This window comes from Ascaphus truei, chromosome 2, assembly GCF_040206685.1.
Source record: "Ascaphus truei isolate aAscTru1 chromosome 2, aAscTru1.hap1, whole genome shotgun sequence".
Taxonomy (NCBI): domain Eukaryota; kingdom Metazoa; phylum Chordata; class Amphibia; order Anura; family Ascaphidae; genus Ascaphus; species Ascaphus truei.
This window is the reverse complement of record NC_134484.1, coordinates 475,361,018-475,380,522: the sequence shown is the minus strand read 5'-3', so window position 1 is coordinate 475,380,522 and position 19,505 is coordinate 475,361,018. Positions and strand designations below refer to the sequence as shown.

Here is a 19,505-nt window from a genome sequence, read left to right as displayed (position 1 = left end):
AGGCAGAGCGAGGGAGAGATCACAGGTCAGCAGAGAGAGGCAGAGCGAGGGAGAGATCACAGGTCAGCAGAGAGAGGCAGAGCGAGGGAGAGATCACAGGTCAGCAGAGAGCGGCAGAGTGAGGGAGAGATCACAGGTCAAAGAGCGGCAGAGCGAGGGAGAGATCACAGGTCAGCCGAGAGAGGCAGAGTGAGGGAGAGATCACAGGTCAGAGAGAGGCAGAGCGAGGGAGAGATCACAGGTCAGAGAGAGGCAGAGCGAGGGAGAGATCACAGGTCAGAAAGAGGCAGAGCGAGGGAGAGATCACAGGTCAGAGAGAGGCAGAGATCACAGGTCAGAGAGAGGCAGAGCGAGGGAGAGATCACAGGTCAACAGAGAGAGGGAGAGATCACAGATCAGAGAGAGACAGAGCGGGGGAGAGATCACAGGTCAGCAGAGAAAGGCAGAGCGAGGGAGAGATCACAGGTCAGAGAGAGGCAGAGCGAGGGAGAGATCACAGGTCAGCAGAGAGAGGCAGAGCGAGGGAGAGATCACAGGTCAGCAGAGAGAGGCAGAGCGAGGGAGAGATCACAGGTCAGCAGAGAGAGGCAGAGAGAGGGAGAGATCACAGGTCAGCAGAGAGAGGCAGAGCGAGGGAGAGATCACAGGTCAGAGAGAGGCAGAGCGGGGGAGAGATCACAGGTCAGCAGAGAGAGGCAGAGCGGGAGAGAGATCACAGGTCAGAGAGAGGCAGAGCGGGAGAGAGATCACAGGTCAGAGAGAGGCAGAGCGAGGGAGATATCACAGGTCAGCAGAGAGCGGCAGAGCGGGAGAGAGATCACAGGTCAGAGAGAGGCTGAGCGGGAGAGAGATCACAGGTCAGCAGAGAGGCAGAGCGAGGGGGAGATCACAGGTCAGCAGAGAGAGGCAGAGCGAGGGAGGGATCACAGGTCAGAGAGACGCAGAGCGAGGGAGAGATCACAGGTCAGAGAGAGGCAGAGCGAGGGAGAGATCACAGGTCAGAGAGAGGCAGAGCGAGGGAGAGATCACAGGTCAGCAGAGAGAGGCAGAGTGAGGGAGAGATCACAGGTCAGCAGAGAGCGGCAGAGCGGGAGAGAGATCACAGGTCACAGAGAGGCAGAGCGGGGGAGAGATCACAGGTCAGCAGAGAGAGGCAGAGCGAGGGGGAGATCACAGGTCAGCAGAGAGAGGCAGAGCGAGGGAGGGATCCCAGGTCAGAGAGAGGCAGAGCGGGGGAGAGATCACAGGTCAGAGAGAGGCAGAGCGAGGGAGAGATCCCAGGTCAGAGAGAGGTAGAGCGAGGGAGAGATCCCAGGTCAGAGAGAGGCAGAGCGGGGGAGAGATCACAGGTCAGAGAGAGGCAGAGCGAGGGAGGGATCCCAGGTCAGAGAGAGGCAGAGCGAGGGAGAGATCACAGGTCAGATAGAGGCAGAGCGAGGGAGAGATCACAGGTCAGAGTCAGAGCTGGGATAGGATTTCTCACCTGGTCCGGTAACTGTCCGGATGTTTTCACTGTGGAGTAAAGTCAGAGATATGAGCAGAAGATAAAAAAACACAAATACACACAACCATCCAACAGGTCAACACAGAGACGCACAAATACACACAACCATCCAACAGGTCAGAGATACACAAATACACACAACCATCCAACAGGTCAACACAGAGACGCACATATACACAAACCATCCAACAGGACAACACAGAGACGCACATATACACACAACCATCCAACAGGTCAACACAGAGACGCACAAATACACACAACTATCCAACAGGTCAGAGATACACAAATCCACACAACCATCCAACAGGACAACACAGACGCACAAATACACACAGACAAATTACAGCAGTACAAGAGAAAGACAAATGTACACAGACACACAAACAGAAAGGCACAAAAGCCCATATATACTACGTAATGCTACATCATTCTGGCACCTTCCAGAGGTCACCAGACCTTACAGCCCGTTCCAGTGAATGGACCACGAAGTGTCCTCTGGCTCCTGGCTCCACTGTTTAGTAAATATGGGACAAAGTGAGACAGGTGACAGACGTGTCTATTGTACATACCCTGTATTCTCCCTGCACCCCGTGAGGTCACATTCATGTCTGAAATTAACAAAACATAAAGTTAAATACCCTCCTTTTCTCCCATTGCTATGCACGTGGTATGCACATGACTGCTCTTATCTCTCTCAATGAGACTAAACGGCTCCATGTCACCGCAACGCTCAGCCATCTCCATGTCACCGTAACGCTCAGCCACCTCCATGTCACCGTAACGCTCAGCCATCTCCATGTCACAGTAACGCTCAGCCATCTCCATGTCACCGTAACGCTCAGCCATCTCCATGTCACCGCAACGCTCAGCCATCTCCATGTCAACACAACGCTAAGCCATCTCAACGCTCAGCCATCTCCATGTCCCCGCAACGCTCAGCCATCTCCATGTCACCGTAACGCTCAGCCATCTCCATGTCACCGCAACGCTCAGCCATCTCCATGTCACCGTAACGCTCAGTCATTTCCATGTCACCGTAACGCTCAGCCATCTCCATGTCACCGCAACGCTCAGCCATCTCCATGTCACCGCAACGCTCAGCCATCTCCATGTCACCGCGACGCTCAGCCATCTCCATGTTACCGCAACGCTCAGCCATCTCCATGTCACCGTAAAGCTCAACCATCTCCATGTCACCGTAAAGCTCAGCCATCTCCATGTCACCGTAAAGCTCAGCCATCTCCATGTCACCGTAAAGCTCAACCATCTCCATGTCACCGTAAAGCTCAGCCATCTCCATGTCACCGTAAAGCTCAGCCATCTCCATGTCACCGTAACGCTCAGCCATCTCCATGTCACCGTAACGCTCAGCCCTCTCCATGTCACCGTAACGCTCAGCAATCTCCATGTCACCGTAACGCTCAGCAATCTCCATGTCACCGCAACGCTAAGCCATCTCAACGCTCAGCCATCTCCATGTCACTGTAACGCTCAGCCATCTCCATGTCACCGTAACGCTCAGCCATCTCCATGTCACCGTAAAGCTCAGCCATCTCCATGTCACCGTAACGCTCAGCCATCTCCATGTCACCGTAACGCTCAGCCATCTCCATGTCCATGTCACCGCAACGCTCAGCCATCTCCATGTCCCCGCAACGCTCAGCCATCTCCATGTCACCGCAACGCTCAGCCATCTCCATGTCACCGCAACGCTCAGCTATCTCCATGTCACCGTAACGCTCAGCCATCACCATGTCACCGTAACGCTCAGTCATTTCCATGTTAGTTTGGAGCTGTTCCCCACACAGCTGTCACTCTCTGACCTGTAGGACAGTCCCCAGACTGGGAGTGGGAGGGGCCTGTGAGCTCTGACCTGTAGGACAGTCCCCAGAGTGGGAGGGGCCTGTGAGCTCTGACCTGTAGAACAGTCCCCAGAGTGGGAGTGGCCTGTGAGCTCTGACCTGTAGGACAGACCCCAGACTGGGAGTGGGGTGGGCCTGTAAGCTCGGACCTGTAGGACAGTCCCCAGGCTTTGAGGGGCCTGTGAGCTCTGACCTGTAGAACAGTCCTCAGAGTGGGAGTGGCTTGTGAGCTCTGACCTGTAGGACAGACCCCAGACTGGGAGTGGGATGGGCCTGTAAGCTCGGACCTGTAGGACAGTCCCCAGGCTTTGAGGGGCCTGTAAGCTCTGACCTGTAGGACAGGCCCCAGACTGGGAGTGGGAGTGGCCTGTAAGCTCTGACCTGTAGGACAGTCCACAGACTGGGAGTGGGAGGGGCCTGTAAGCTCAGACCTGTAAGACAGTCCCCAGGCTTTGAGGGGCCTGTGAGCTCTGACCTGTAGGACAGGCCCCAGACTGGGAGGGGAAGGGGCCTGTGAGCTCTGACCTATAGGACAGTCCCCAGATTGGGAGTGGGAGGGGCTTGTGAGTTATGCCCGTAGAGCCTGTAAGTTCTGACCTTTAGGACAGTCCCCAGACTGGGAGTGGGAGGGGCCTGTGAGTTATGACCTGTAGGACAGTCCCCAGACTGGGAGGGGAAGGGGCCTGTGAGCTCTGACCTATAGGACAGTCCCCAGATTGGGAGTGGGAGGGGCTTGTGAGTTATGCCCGTAGAGCCTGTAAGTTCTGACCTTTAGGACAGTCCCCAGACTGGGAGTGGGAGGGGCCTGTGAGTTATGACCTGTAGGACAGTCCCCAGACTGGGAGTGGGAGGGGCCTGTGAGTTATGACCTGTAGGACAGTCCCCAGACTGGGGGTTGGTACGAACCTGTGGACTGTGAATCCTCCTCTTGTTTAATCCAGAACAGAAGGTCCGGGTGAAAGGGATCAGAACCTGCAATGAGGAACAAACATACAGCTCACACGTCAAAGCATCGCTGAGGGATGCTATAAATATACAGACACTATATAGGGGCTCTCAGCATTAGGGGGAATATTCTTCGCAGTAATGGCGACACCCTGGGTACAGCAGGAGTACATCCCCTGCACAAAGTGAAAGGCACCATGTAGATATTCACATTGTTACAGGGCTGTCGGGGGACTTGTCTGCATGGGGTAAGTGTGGTGTCGCGGGTAACATACCCTCCTCCTTCTCTGTGCATGGGGCAGTTTTGACGGTTGTTACATCTTCCTGTTTGACACTTACAGAAAGCACTGCTGCTGATACGATGGAAAACCCTGTAATACAGAGGGAAAAGCTAAAGTGGAAAAAAACCTAAATGTGCTTTTTTGAGTGAAGTCCCCTTACTGCTATGGTTGTATTTATGTTGCCACATTAAGCTGAGCTGTGGGATAAATACCCTTTAGTCTCCTATCTTAGGTCGCCATGGCAGTGCCGGGCCATCCAAGCACCAAACTCGGGCTTGTGTGAGCTCATTACATCTACACGTGTGGAACCCAAAGCCGACCCGGAGAGCAGCTCCGCCTCATCCCCTCTCTCTCCGCGCCTTGTCCCCGCCCCTCCCTCTGCGCCTCATCTCCCCCTCTCCGCCTCATCTCCCCTCCCATCTATACAAGAAGCTCTACTCAAAATGTTCAACCTGGTCCTTACAATTGGCTACTTCCCTGAACTGTGGAACGAAGGACTGATAACCCCTATCCACAAGAAAGGAGACAGGCTGGACCCATCCAATTACAGAGGCATCTGTGTCAGCAGCACCCTGGGGAAACTGTTCAACTGCATCTGTGTCAGCAGAATCCTCACCTTCCTGACAGAGCAGAGTGTACTGAGTAGCAGTAGAACCTGCCAAACTACCGCACCACGGATCATGGATCACATCTACACCCAACACCGACTGATCAATAAGCACATCCACAAATGTTTGGTGGACTTTAAAAAGACCTTTGACACCGCCTGGCATCCAGGTCTATTGTTATTAATACTAGAGAGCGGAATAGGTGGAGAACATACGACACCATCAAAGGTATGTACTCTGGAAATTAATGCGGTGTGAAAGTAAATAACAATAATAACAAAAGGACAGACTTCTTCCATCAAGGCCGTGGAGTTAGAAAGGGCTGCAGCCGGAGAGAGAGAGAGTGTAAGAGAGAGAGAGAGAGAGAGAGTGTGAGAGAGAGAGAGAGAGAGAGAGAGTGTGAGAGAGAGAGAGTGTGAGAGTGATAGAGAGTGAGTGAGAGAGAGTGTGAGAGAGTGTGAGAGAGTGAGTGAGAGAGAGAATGGCCACGCCACCCAAAGCAGTAACAAAGGGGTTCTTTGGAATGTAATGTCAAATAAGTCCAGAGGACAGGCACTCAACAAAAAGAAGGTTTATTATAATCCACATCAACATTTCGCCCTCTATGGAGCCTCTAAGTGCTAAAACATTGCTAAATTGACCTTTTTGGTGAGTGTAATCCTCTGGCCTTCTGTGTCCCGGTGCTGTATTTGTAATATTTATAATTAGCACTTGTAGTTCTGTCTGTAAATGCCGAGTACTCACTGCAATGTCTCTCGGTGTAACAGAGTCAGAACACAAGTGGAAACGTAACATTCAGAAGTGAATCTACCCTGGTAGGGTATTGAAAGTAAGACATGATTATGTGGGATTGGTCACTGGTGAGAGTGGATTCGTGATTATTGTTAGGGGACATTACCCAGCTGTGTGAGGGAGCGGTGAATATCCTTCAGCACCTTTCTGTACACGTCCTTCTTCTCTTCTCCCACCAGAGCCCACGCTTCCTGACCGAAGCACAGGGCCACCTCCCGGAATGTCACCTGCCAGGCAAATCAAAAAGGGAGAGGGGTAAGAGAGGAGAAGGGCGGCGGGAGGAGGAGGGCGGCGGGAGGAGGAAGATGGGAGAAGGGCGACGGGAGGAGGAAGATGGGAGAAGGGCGGCGGGAGGAAGATGGGAGGAGAAGGGCGGCGGGAGAGAGGAAGATGGGAGAAGGGCGGCGGGAGAGAGGAAGATGGGAGGAGAAGGGCGGTGGGAGAGAGGAAGATGGGAGGAGAAGGGCGGCGGGAGAGAGGAAGATGGGAGGAGAAGGGCGGCGGGAGAGAGGAAGATGGGAGAAGGGCGGCGGGAGAGAGGAAGATGGGAGGAGAAGGGCGGCGGGAGAGAGGAAGATGGGAGAAGGGCGGCGGGAGAGAGGAAGATGGGAGGAGAAGGGCGGCGGGAGAGAGGAAGATGGGAGGAGAAGGGCGGTGGGAGAGAGGAAGATGGGAGGAGAAGGGCGGCGGGAGGAGGAAGATGGGAGGAGAAGGGCGGCGGGAGAGAGGAAGATTGGAGAAGGGCGGCGGGAGGAGGAAGATGGGAGGAGAAGGGCGGTGGGAGGAGAGAGATGGGAGGAGAAGGGCGACGGGAGGAGAGAGATGGGAGAAGGGCGGTGGGAGGAGAAGGGCGGCGGGAGGAGGAAGATGGGAGAAGGGCGGCGGGAGGAAAAAACCTTCATCGGGTTAGCCGGAGAAGCGATTACATGATCACAGTGTGTCAGATGGGGCCCCACCAACAGCCTGAGGCTCATGTCACTGCCTTTAGTACACACAGGTGAGGATCCAGAGGAAATGAAACCCCGAATCTCAGCTCACCGTGCATCACCAAACCCTGAGTCTGAGCTCACCGTGCATCACCAAACCCTGAGGTTCAGCTCACCGTGCATCACCAAACCCTGAGGTTCAGCTCACCGTGCATCACCAAACCCTGAGTCTGAGCTCACCGTGCATCACCAAACCCTGAGGTTCAGCTCACCGTGCATCACCAAACCCAGAGGTTCAGCTCACTGTGCATCACCAAACCCTGAGTCTGAGCTCACCGTGCATCACCAAACCCAGAGGTTCAGCTCACCGTGCATCACCAAACCCTGAGGTTCAGCTCACTGTGCATCACCAAACCCTGAGGTTCAGCTCACTGTGCATCACCAAACCCTGAGTCTGAGCTCACCGTGCATCACCAAACCCAGAGGTTCAGCTCACCGTGCATCACCAAACCCTGAGGTTCAGCTCACCGTGCATCACCAAACCCAGAGCCTGAACTCACCGTGCATCACCAAACCCGACATTCAGCTATCTGTGCATCACCAAACCCAGAGCCTGAGCTCACCGTGCATCACCAAACCCGACATTCAGCTCACCGTGCATCACCAAACCCAGAGCCTGAGCTCACCGTGCATCACCAAACCCTGAGGTTCAGCTCACCGTGCATCACCAAACCCTGAGGTTCAGCTCACTGTGCATCACCAAACCCTGAGGTTCAGCTCACCGTGCATCACCAAACCCTGAGGTTCAGCTCACTGTGCATCACCAAACCCTGAGGTTCAGCTCACCGTGCATCACCAAACCCTGAGGTTCAGCTCACTGTGCATCACCAAACCCAGAGTCTGAGCTCACCATGAAGGGCGGCTGGAGGAGAAAGATGGGAGGAGAAGGGCGGCAGGAGGAAGATGGGAGGTGAAGGGCGGAGGGGGAGAGATGGAAGGAAAAGGGCGGCAGGAGTAGAAAGACGGGAGAAGGGCGGCGGGAGGAGAAAGATGGGAGGAGAACGGCGGCAGAAGATGGGAGGTGAAGGGCGGAGGGGGAGAGATGGAAGGAATAGTGCGGCGGGAGGAGAAAGATGGGAAGAGAAGGACGGCGGGAGAGAGATGGGAGAAGAAGGGCGGCGGGAGAGATGGGAGAAGAAGGGCGGCGGGAGGAGGAAGATGGGAGGAGAAGGGCGGCGGGAGGAGGAAGACTGGAGAAGGGCGGCGGGAGAGAGATAGGAGGAAAAGGGCGGCAGAAGAAAGATGGGAGGTGAAGGGCGGAGGGGGAGAGATGGAAGGAAAAGTGCGGTGGGAGGAGAAAGATGGGAAGAGAAGGACGGCGGGAGAGAGATGGGAGAAGAAGGGCGGCGGGAGAGAGATGGGAGAAGAAGGGCGGCGGGAGGAGGAAGATGGGAGGAGAAGGGCGGCGGGAGAGAGATGGGAGAAGAAGGGCGGCGGGAGGAGGAAGATGGGAGGAGAAGGGCGGCGGGAGGAGAAAGATGGGAGGAGAAGGGCGGCGGGAGGAGGAAGATGGGAGAAGGGCGGCGGGAGGAGGAAGATGGGAGGAGAAGGGCAGCAGGAGAGAGATGGGAGAAGGGCGGCGGGAGGAGAAAGATGGGAGGAGAAGGGCGGCAGAAGAAAGATGGGAGGTGAAGGGCGGAGGGGGAGAGATGGAAGGAAAAGTGCGGCGGGAGGAGAAAGATGGGAGAAGGGCGGCGGGAGAGAGATGGGAGAAGAAGGGCGGCGGGAGGAGGAAGATGGGAGAAGGGCGGCGGGAGGAGGAAGATGGGAGGAGAAGGGCGGCGGGAGGAGGAAGATGGGAGAAGGGCGGCGGGAGGAGGAAGATGGGAGAAGGGCGGAGGGAGGAGGAAGATGGGAGAAGGGCGGCGGGAGGAGGAAGATGGGAGGAGAAGGGCGGCGGGAGGAGGAAGATGGGAGAAGGGCGGCGGGAGGAGGAAGATGGGAGGAGAAGGGCGGCGGGAGGAGGAAGATGGGAGAAGGGTGGCGGGAGGAGGAAGATGGGAGGAGAAGGGCGGCGGGAGGAGGAAGATGGGAGGAGAAGGGCGGCGGGAGGAGGAAGATGGGGGAGAAGGGCGGCGGGAGGAGGAAGATGGGAGAAGGGCGGCGGGAGAGAGGAAGATGGGAGGAGAAGGGCGGCGGGAGGAGGAAGATGGAAGGAGAAGGGCGGCGGGAGGAGGAAGATGGGGGAGAAGGGCGGCGGGAGGAGGAAGATGGGAGAAGGGCGGCGGGAGAGAGGAAGATGGGAGGAGAAGGGCAGCAGGAGAGAGATGGAAGGAGAATGGCAGCAGGAGAGAGATGGGAGAAGGGCGGCGGGAGGAGAAAGATGGGAGGAGAAGGGTGGCGGGAGGAGGAAGATGGGAGGAGAAGGGCGGCGGGAGAGAGGAAGATGGGAGGAGAAGGGCGGCGGGAGGAGGAAGATGGGAGAAGGGCGGCAGGAGGAGGAAGATGGGAGGAGAAGGGTGGCGGGAGAGAGGAAGATGGGACAAGGGCGGCGGGAGGAGAAAGATGGGAGGAGAAGGGCGGCAGGAGGAGGAAGATGGGAGGAGAAGGGCGGCGGGAGGAGGAAGATGGGAGGAGAAGGGCGGCGGGAGGAGGAAGATGGGAGGAGAAGGGCGGTGGGAGGAGGAAGATGGGAGGAGAAGGGCGGCGGGAGGAGGAAGATGGGAGAAGGGCGGCGGGAGGAGGAAGATGGGAGAAGGGCGGCGGGAGGAGGAAGATGGGAGGAGAAGGGCGGCGGGAGAGAGGAAGATGGGAGGAGAAGGGCGGCGGGAGGAGGAAGATGGGAGGAGAAGGGCGGCGGGAGGAGAGAGATGGGAGGAGAAGGGCGACGGGAGGAGAGAGATGGGAGAAGGGCGGTGGGAGGAGAAGGGCGGCGGGAGGAGGAAGATGGGAGAAGGGCGGCGGGAGGAAAAAACCTTCATCGGGTTACCCTGAGAAGCGATTACATGAGCACAGTGTGGCAGATGGGGCCCCACCAACAGCCTGAGGCTCATGTCACTGCCTTTAGTACACACAGGTGAGGATCCAGAGGAAATGAAACCCCGAATCTCAGCTCACCATGCATCACCAAACCCTGAGTCTGAGCTCACCGTGCATCACCAAACCCTGAGGTTCAGCTCACCGTGCATCACCAAACCCCGACATTCAGCTCACCGTGCATCACCAAACCCCGACATTCAGCTCACCGTGCATCACCAAACCCTGAGGTTCAGCTCACCGTGCATCACCAAACCCAGAGTCTGAGCTCACCGTGCATCACCAAACCCCGACATTCAGCTCACCGTGCATCACCAAACCCTGAGGTTCAGCTCACTGTGCATCACCAAACCCCGAATCTCAGCTCACCGTGCATCACCAAACCCGACATTCAGCTCACCGTGCATCACCAAACCCAGAGTCTGAGCTCACCGTGCATCACCAAACCTCGAGCCTGAGCTCACCGTGCATCACCAAACCCAGAGTCTGAGCTCACCGTGCATCAACAAACCCCACCTGAGCTCACCGTGCATCACCAAACCCCACCTGAGCTCACCGTGCATCACCAAACCCCACCTGAGCTCACCGTGCATCACCAAACCTCGAGCCTGAGCTCACCGTGCATCCCCAAACCCCTATAACGAGCACTGTTTTGCTCTCCTTGCGCAGTTACTATTGACACCATGTGAGTGCGCATGTTACACCTACCTCCATTTTAGATGTTTTATTAGAAATGTTTACACTCTGGTGCGTGCACGTCTTATTTTTATGATTTTATATATAGCCTGCTTGTCTATATAATCGTCAACAGCAAGCACAGCTTCGCAAACAAATATTGGCATAGATTAGCGAGCGCACATCATAAGATATAGATATATATATAAAATATATATATTTCCTTGTTTATGTGTCCCCATGCATTGAGCTAAAGGGATTTTCAGTTCTAGTGAAATTCTCTGCTGTTATTCGAGGTTATTGATGTCGATTGTTTTTGTCTTTTTAATCCATTTCTTCTTCGCATTCCGATGTAATCTGCAGCGAGCCAATCAGTGATCACTCCTCGTGTCAGAACGGTTAAGCACTGCGCCGTCTCCAATCACGTCTCTTGTGAGCGAGCATATAGTCAGTTTCATGCCCGACTCCATTGGGCGCACTCCCTGCCCATTTTCTATTTGGATTCTTCTTGAAGAATGAATTCATGATGTAGAAGTTTTCACTAACGCTACCGATCTGTCCCACGTTCCACCCTGTATGTCTATCTTTATTTGTATAGCGCCTCCCAGGTACTGTATATAGCGCTTCCCAGGTACTGTATATAGCGCTTCCCAGGTACTGTATATAGCGCTTCCCAGGTACTGTATATAGCGCTTCCCAGCAGTAATGCACGGGACATAATAATATTTTTATTTATTTATTTATTTATAAAATATTTTACCAGGAAGTAATACATTGAGAGTTACCTCTCGTTTTCAAGTATGTCCTGGGCACAGAGTTAAGACAAATAATACATGGTTACAAGTACAGTTACATAAATGAACAGAGTATACATTATATACAAGACATTGCGTGCATAGTTAAAGAAAATATATATTATGAGCGTATGAAACAGTTACAGACCAGGTTAAAATGTCAGACAGCCTTAGATTTGAAAGAACTTAAACTGGTGGTGGATGTGAGAGTCTCTGGTAGGTTATATAACACATATATATATAATACGTGAGGTGTATAGTATCAGACATGGAGATACCCATATACTCTGTTAAAAGTCTGTTTTTAGATATGTCTTAAATGTGGATAGTGTGCGTGTCAGTCGGATATTGAGGGGAACGACATTCCAGAGGCGCGGGGCAGTGACTGAGAGGTTTTAGGCAGGAGAAGGCTATAGATACAAAAGGGGTAGAGAGAAGACCTACTTAAGCACAACGCAAGAGTCTGGCAGGTGTATCCATACTTACCGACTGATGCTTGGGGTTTCTGATGGACAACAATCTTTCCATTGAAATCTCCCGTAATGATCTTGGTGCTAATTTCCTTTGCTGTTACATTGGCTGATTTTACGGTAGACGTCATTATCTGTGTGACTTCATGTTGGGGCAGACTGTACACTTGGATGATGTGAAGCCTGTGTCTCTGTCACTAAATGAAGATTCTGGTTTCTCTCTCTGATGACCTTACATTCTCCACTACATCGTTTCTCCATTTTCCGTACCTCTAATAGACTAGGTGTCCGCTTTTCAGCTCAATGAGGTCTTTGTCTTTTCTTCTTACTTCACTAAAGCCAACAATATCCCATGTAATGTTTTCAGGTTGGGCTTCCAGTTCTTGCAGTGTTGCCTCACTGGAGAGAGCCCGGCAGGTGTAGGTAGCCAGGTTTAGGTTTGAATGACAGCTGGGGTTTAATCTCTGGAGATTCTGGAAGGTAAAGGAGGCCTTCACCTTCTTCCTAAATGAGGGGAATGAGGGCCATTGCTTTTTGGTGTGTTCCATATTTGGGGGATGAGGCCATGCCGGCATCATTTGCATGTTAATTGTTTGTTCTTATATAGCGTTGGCAAGTACCTTTCCCCCTTTAGTCGGGTATATTGTTCAAGCTTTCATAGTATGGCTAAATCTTCCAGCACACGTGCCACTATACGTCTTCCTGAGCACACGAGGCCACCTTCACACCACTTTGAGGCAATGAGATAAGGGTTTGAGGGAAGGACGTGCATACACACACACACACACACACGTGTGCGTGCTTGTGTGTGTGTATACACACACACACACATTTATGTGTGTATGCGTGTATATGTATGTAGGTCTTTATTTATACAGAATCTAAAAGGAACATAACGCGTCACAGCAGTAACACACGTGACCTAATAATATAACACATAGTGGGAATAAGCACTTAAGACACAAAAGTAACATTAGGAAATGGAGTCCCAGCCCTGAAGAGCTTACAATCTAATTGTATATGTATATGTGTACACCACACATTATTCAGGTTATGGAGGGTGAAAAGGTAACTAAATACCCGCCATCGTGTAGCATATACAAATATTACTTGTTATCACATTCACGTGTTAGGCTGAGTCCATGCTCCCTGCTTGCTCGCTGAGGCTCAGGGAAAACGGGTGCTTTCCCTGGCCTTGCGGCTGCTTACCGCACGCGCCGTCAGCGGGCGGGCCAGTGACGTCACGGAGCTGGGTCGCCCTCATTGGGCGAACCGCTCACGTGACCGGCCTGTCTCGCCGGCAAGCGGGGGAATTTTAAATTCCCCTAAGACCTGCGCCCCTACTAAAGCCGCTCTAATTGCGGCTGTAGGGGCTCAGTGCTGAGCGGGAGCGCGCCTCAGCGCGCTTCCGCCAGCAAGCAAGTAACATGGCCAAGGCCTTAGGCTGGGTCCCTGCTGGCGCTGACCGCGCTCATGCTTGAGAGTGCTGAAGTCACAAACTCTCTAAGCATGAGCACCAAGTGTCCTGTCTATTTTGCAAGTGTGCGCGCGCACGGGGGTAGGGGGCGGGACCAGGGGGCCTTTTTGAGCGCGCTTCAAACTCACTTTTTTTGTCTCCTCAAGCCCTGAGCGCACAGCACACTAAGCGCCAGCGGGGACGCAGCCCTGCTTCTCGCCATTATCACCCAGCATACAGTGCTTCCACTGCAGCAAGGGATTCTGGGGCATGTCATGCAAATGAGCACACAGTGCCACCTTTTGTCTTAAAGCCCTTATTACATAGCACCATTAAGCCAAAGCTCGGTGTTTTAAACACAGCTTTGTATACATGTATATTAGTGTGCCCCTTCCTCCTCCTCACCTTGTGTGTGTATATGTATACAGTGTATACCACAGTGTGCCCCTTCCTCCTCCTCACCTTGTGTGTGTATATGTATACAGTGCGACCCTTCCTCACCTTGTGTAAATATCTATATAGTGTATACCACACAGTGTGCCCACTCCTTTTCACCTTGTGTGTGTGTGTGTATATATATATATATGTGTATACCACACAGTGTGCCCCCTCCTCCTCCTCCTCCTCCTCACCTTGTGTATATATGTATACAGTGTATACCACACAGTGTGCCACCTCCTCCTCCTCACCTTGTGTATATATATGTGTATAGTGTATACCACACAGTGTGCCTCCTCCTCCTCACCTTGTGTAAATATATGTATACAGTGTATACCACACAGTGTGCCTCCTCCTCCTCCTCCTCACCTTGTGTATATATATGTATACAGTGTATACCACAGTGTGCCGCCTCCTCCTCACCTTGTGTATATATATATGTATACAGTGTATACCACACAGTGTGTCCCCTCCTCCTCACCTTGTGTAAATATATGTATACAGTGTATACCACACAGTGTGCCCCCTCCTCCTCCTCACCTTGTGTATATATATGTATACAGTGTATACCACACAGTGTGCCCCTTCCTCCTCCTCACCTTCTATATATATATGTATACAGTGTATACCACGCAAGGGATTCTGGGGCATGTCATGCAAATGAGCACACAGTGCCACCTTTTGTCTTAAAGCCCTTATTACATGGCACCCTTAAGCCAAAGCTCGGTGTTTTAAACACAGCTTTGTATACATGTATACCAGTGTGCCCCTTCCTCCTCCTCACCTTGTGTGTGTATATGTATACAGTGTATACCACAGTGTGCCCCTTCCTCCTCCTCACCTTGTGTGTGTATATGTATACAGTGCGACCCTTCCTCACCTTGTGTAAATATCTATATAGTGTATACCACACAGTGTGCCCACTCCTTTTCACCTTGTGTGTGTGTGTGTGTGTATATATTTATATATATATATATATGTGTGTGTATACCACACAGTGTGCCCCCTCCTCCTCCTCACCTTGTGTATATATATGTATACAGTGTATACCACACAGTGTGCCACCTCCTCCTCCTCACCGTGTGTATATATATATATATATATATATGTATACAGTGTATACCACACAGTGTGCCCCCTCCTCCTCCTCACCTTGTGTATATATATATATGTATACAGTGTATACCACACAGTGTGCCCCCTGCTCCTCACCTTGTGTATATATGTATACAGTGTATACCACACAGTGTGCCCCCTCCTCCTCACCTTGTGTATATATGTATACAGTGTATACCACACAGTGTGCCCCCTCCTCCTCACCTTGTGTATATATATATATGTATACAGTGTACACCACACAGTGTGCCCCCTCCTCCTCCTCACCTTGTGTATATATATGTATACAGTGTATACCACAGTGTGCCCCCTCCTCCTCACCTTGTGTATATATGTATACAGTGTATACCACACAGTGTGCCCCTTCCTCCTCCTCACCTTGTGTATATATATATGTATACAGTGTATACCACAGTGTGCCCCCTCCTCCTCCTCACCTTGTGTATATATATGTATACAGTGTATACCACACAGTGTGCCCCCTCCTCCTCACCTTGTGTATATATGTATACAGTGTATACCACACAGTGTGCCCCCTCCTCCTCCTCACCTTGTGTATATATATATATATGTATACAGTGTATACCACACAGTGTGCCTCCTCCTCCTCCTCACCTTGTGTATATATATATATGTATACAGTGTATACCACACAGTGTGCCTCCTCCTCACCGTGTGTGTGTGTGTGTGTGTGTGTGTGTGTGTGTGTGTGTGTATATATATATATATATATATATACAGTGTATACCACACAGTGTGCCCCCTCCTCCTCCTCACCTTGTGTATATATATGTATACAGTGTATACCACACAGTGTGCCCCTTCCTCCTCCTCACCTTGTGTATATATATGTATACAGTGTATACCACACAGTGTGCCCCCTCCTCCTCCTCACCTTGGCCCAGCGCTCCCCAGACATCCTCCTCCTCCCCCCGGGATCAGACACCGCCGCTCCCCGGAGAGCTGCCCCGGGACATAACAGCACAGGGGCACCTGTGTACCCACCGGCACCGACACACTGCGCATGCGCGGGAGCCTGAACCAGGCAACCAACCCTCACACACTGCGCATGCGCGGGGAGCCCACACTCAAATACTGCGCATGCGCGAGGAGCCCATACTGACACTGACCGACCAACACACTGCGCATGCGCGGGGAGCCCACCCCGGTCAACCAACACACTGCGCATGCGCGGGTCCACACTGACACTGAGCATACTATACACGCGCACATCGCCGTGAGATCTGAGCATCTGACATATCTATAGCGCATGCGCGCCGATGTCACTGATTATCTGCACGTGTAAATCCAAGCATGGATCAACTGCGCATGCGCACACTCTGCTCACTCATTACACAGTCAGGGGGGTCAACTCCAGTCCTCAAAACCCCACACAGGTCAGGTTTAACAGATACCATCTGTGCTGAAGCAGGGATATCCTGAAAACCTGACCTGTTTGGGGGTTCTTGGGGACTGGAGCTGAGAGCCCCTGGGTTAAGGGAAAAGAAAGATAATGGTGCTGAAACCCACCCTGTCAGGTGATGATGTGCACAGTTCCAACATTTACAAGACAAACTTTCCAAAGGGATCTAGAAATATTAACTTAGCTCATTTTCCCTTTAAATAAAGACATAAATCGCTGAGTAGTTTTACCCTATTTTAAATCACAATGTCACTAGTTCCATTGGGTCTTACATGGCACTGACCCTGTTACTCACTTGTAATGGTCTGACTCATTATATAATATATTTGCATATATTTGTATTTCCAGATGTGCTACTGTTTGTTTAGGATTTAGGCTTCTCTGAGAATCCCAGTACCTGGCTGTATTGATGTTTTTCTATTGAGCAGAGTCTGCTAATCATACTTGTGACTGTTCTCACACGGGACCCCGGGGTGACTTGTAATAATGGAATACGGTTCCCTTGCAATCTGGGCTCAAACTACAATCTCCAGGAGAAAAATAATAATACAACAACACACACAGGGGTTAAGTAACAAAATATATTTACAGGAGAAAAAAGTAGCAACAAACATTTGGGATTAAAAGTTGCAAATTCCACGGGGGAGGCGGGGGGGGGGAAATAAAATCGAGAAAAACACTGGAAAGTCAGCGTAAAAATAATACGCACAATCTCTTCCTCGTAAAGAAACCATGATATATAAACATTTAACTCCGTCAGTGCTGAAGGGGTCGAGAACACTGCTATGTCCCGGCAGTTTCCATGGTGTTAATCACTGCAAAATGCAGCAGATAATAGCAGTGGAATAAAACGGCATAAAAACTGTTAGAATCACTGTAAATAACCAAAAAAGATTATGAAAACACCGTATATTGTTTTTAAATTGGTTATCATGGATTGCACCCTTAAGAAGCTTGATTTAAAAACACTGCCCGCTGACGCAGATTGGAGAAGACAGAGGAAAGATGATCAGGGTGAAGCAAACTCGGTTCGCTGGTAAGAAGTTTATCAGGGAAATGTATTCACAAAATACGCCACGTCGTCCATACATCTGTTTGTAGGGCTCTTCCTTTATCGTCTGCTTATACAAATATAGGTTCATGAGACAACACAGATCCACAGACGTGAAGGTCACAGAAGGACATTTTGGTGTGAAAGTCAAGAAATGCGTCAGGTTTGTTTTCCTTGGCACAGCACCAATTTGCTCTAGGGAAAGACTGGACACTTGACCATCGTACAGTTTTTTCTTGTTTATAGGCTTTTGAGAGTAGAAAGTCAGTCAGACTCCGACCAATCTGACGAAAGATCATTTGTCCATTCTGGTGATGATGCTATTTCCATCTCCTCGCTACTCGAAGACGTCACTGTGTCTGAGGATTCCCCGGTCACTTGCACTCCTGTTCAAAGAAATTTGTTTTAAAATCAGCATATGATGCTTTTGGACAGACACACAAAGGCCTGTGAGGACGTGGGTGTAAACTTGCTCGAACAAGATAAGGAAGGTGGGTGTATTAGTCAAATAAAAAAAACGCCAACAACTGAGAAAAGGTGGTGCTCACTGGGGAAGGCGAGTTATTTGTTACAAAGATAGAAAAGGATCCGCTTTGAATGCGGCACAAAGAACACCTAATTAATTAAAAATCAATTTTATTATAATTAATTAAAATATAGGTGTGAGGGATTGTGGACAGACAAAACACACAATTAAACACAAAAGGTTAAAATTCGGAGAGTGAATCGCAAGGGTAGTCAAGGAGCAAATAACCAGCACTTGATAGAACTACTAAAATAAAGGTTCTACCCACAAAAATGTTGTGTTTATTTCAACTCCTGTTGTCCTTAATGGGATAATAATCCCTGTGTACTAATGTATCAATACAGTGATTGATGTTGTGATATTAATTGCAACTCATATAGATATCCTTGGAGGATGAGAAAAGCTGAATGTCTGTGTAACCTTTTAAAACCAAAGACAGAACATGAAACACATACAGAGCTATGCAACTAATTTTGACAGATTTATTAGAAATCATTCTTCCTGGTAATGTACAGGTTATTAAGAATTTAAATTAGTTTTAGGACCCTTGAGACATGGTCTGCCTTGGAGGGGCTCAAGGGCTTACAACACTTTGGCCAAAGAGTTAAACTAATATATATATATATATATATATATATATATATATATATATATATATATATATAATATATATATATATATATATAGGCACTGTACTGTGTATTTGTGTCAATGGATGTAGCACTGGGCTCCGTCTGGGTTTCATGTTCTGTCTCTGGTTTTAAATATATATTGCCATGCTCAGTAGCACTCCTCTTTGACACTTATACGCATATATATATGTTGTGGTTATTTTGGGGGTTCAATATGAGCTTATAGGGGTTCTCTACGTTTTGTCTGTGTAACCTTCCTAATGGGATTTGTCCAACCTGAAAACCCAGATGAGTGGGTGGGTATAGTAGCCCCTCCACCACTGAGCCAAATGTGGTAATTAGCTCAGTTGGGTAACACTAGGAGGTACACTTCCCGCAAACTTAGGTGAGAAGTGTTAAGTCCAGTGTTCAGCTCTGTGGCTGATTAGAAACATGAACAAACATACTGAAGCTTCTGCATTATATATCTTAGGAACACCAAAGCCGAGTAAGAAATCCTGTAGGTCTATGTTAGAACCTAGAAAACCCAGATGAGTAGGTGGGTATAGTTACCCCTCCACCACTGAGCAAAATATAATTATCTGCTCAGTTGGGTAGTACTAGGAGATCCACCTCTTTCAGATGTTTGTCTGAGGTGTTAAATCCAGTACTCAGCTATATAGCTGATTGAAAGCATAGGTATACGTGTTCACAGATATACTCCAAATAAATTAATGAGAATATGCTATACTGAGTGTCAGAGCGTTCTTGCTGTCCACGGCCACAGTCTCCGAAACACTCTGACTTGAAAGGGACGCCCTTGCCTCTCCGAATCAGTCGACGTCGCTGGTTAGCTGACGTCACACGTAGCTGACGTACGTTTCACCAATAGGCTTCATCGGGGATAAACAAAAACACAAGCTGGAAGAAATAGATCCTGACCAGATGGCCTATTTCGAAACCATTCCCAATCCTGGCTGTTGGTCGC

At 50.6% G+C, this 19,505-nt stretch overlaps 2 protein-coding genes across 24 annotated transcripts in view; both read right to left on the bottom strand.

Annotated features, from left to right (window-relative positions):
- LOC142487994 (uncharacterized) overlaps positions 1-15,978 on the bottom strand; it is a 60,905-nt gene extending 44,927 nt beyond the window's left edge. For 3 of the 6 annotated variants that reach the window (XM_075588281.1, XM_075588284.1, XM_075588283.1), the window contains exons 1-6: positions 15,802-15,975; positions 6,102-6,222; positions 4,590-4,685; positions 4,276-4,341; positions 2,077-2,115; positions 1,484-1,512 (exon numbers count right to left, since the gene is read on the bottom strand). In XM_075588281.1, coding sequence (XP_075444396.1) covers positions 1,484-1,512; positions 2,077-2,115; positions 4,276-4,341; positions 4,590-4,685; positions 6,102-6,222; positions 15,802-15,825 — 375 coding nt within the window. In that variant the 5' untranslated portion in view covers positions 15,826-15,975. Of the gene's footprint in view, positions 1-1,483; positions 1,513-2,076; positions 2,116-4,275; positions 4,342-4,589; positions 4,686-6,101; positions 6,223-15,801 lie in introns of all 6 variants that reach the window. The other 3 variants (XM_075588279.1, XM_075588280.1, XM_075588282.1) reach the window with 2 other exon arrangements.
- A 918-nt stretch (positions 15,979-16,896) lies between these two features.
- Positions 16,897-19,505, bottom strand: part of LOC142487993 (uncharacterized) — a 145,455-nt gene continuing 142,846 nt past the window's right edge. For 17 of the 18 annotated variants that reach the window (XM_075588273.1, XM_075588259.1, XM_075588258.1 and 14 more), the window contains one exon: positions 16,897-17,766. In XM_075588273.1, coding sequence (XP_075444388.1) covers positions 17,645-17,766 — 122 coding nt within the window. In that variant the 3' untranslated portion in view covers positions 16,897-17,644. The remainder of the gene's footprint in view (positions 17,767-19,505) is intronic. The other variant, XM_075588260.1, reaches the window with a different exon arrangement.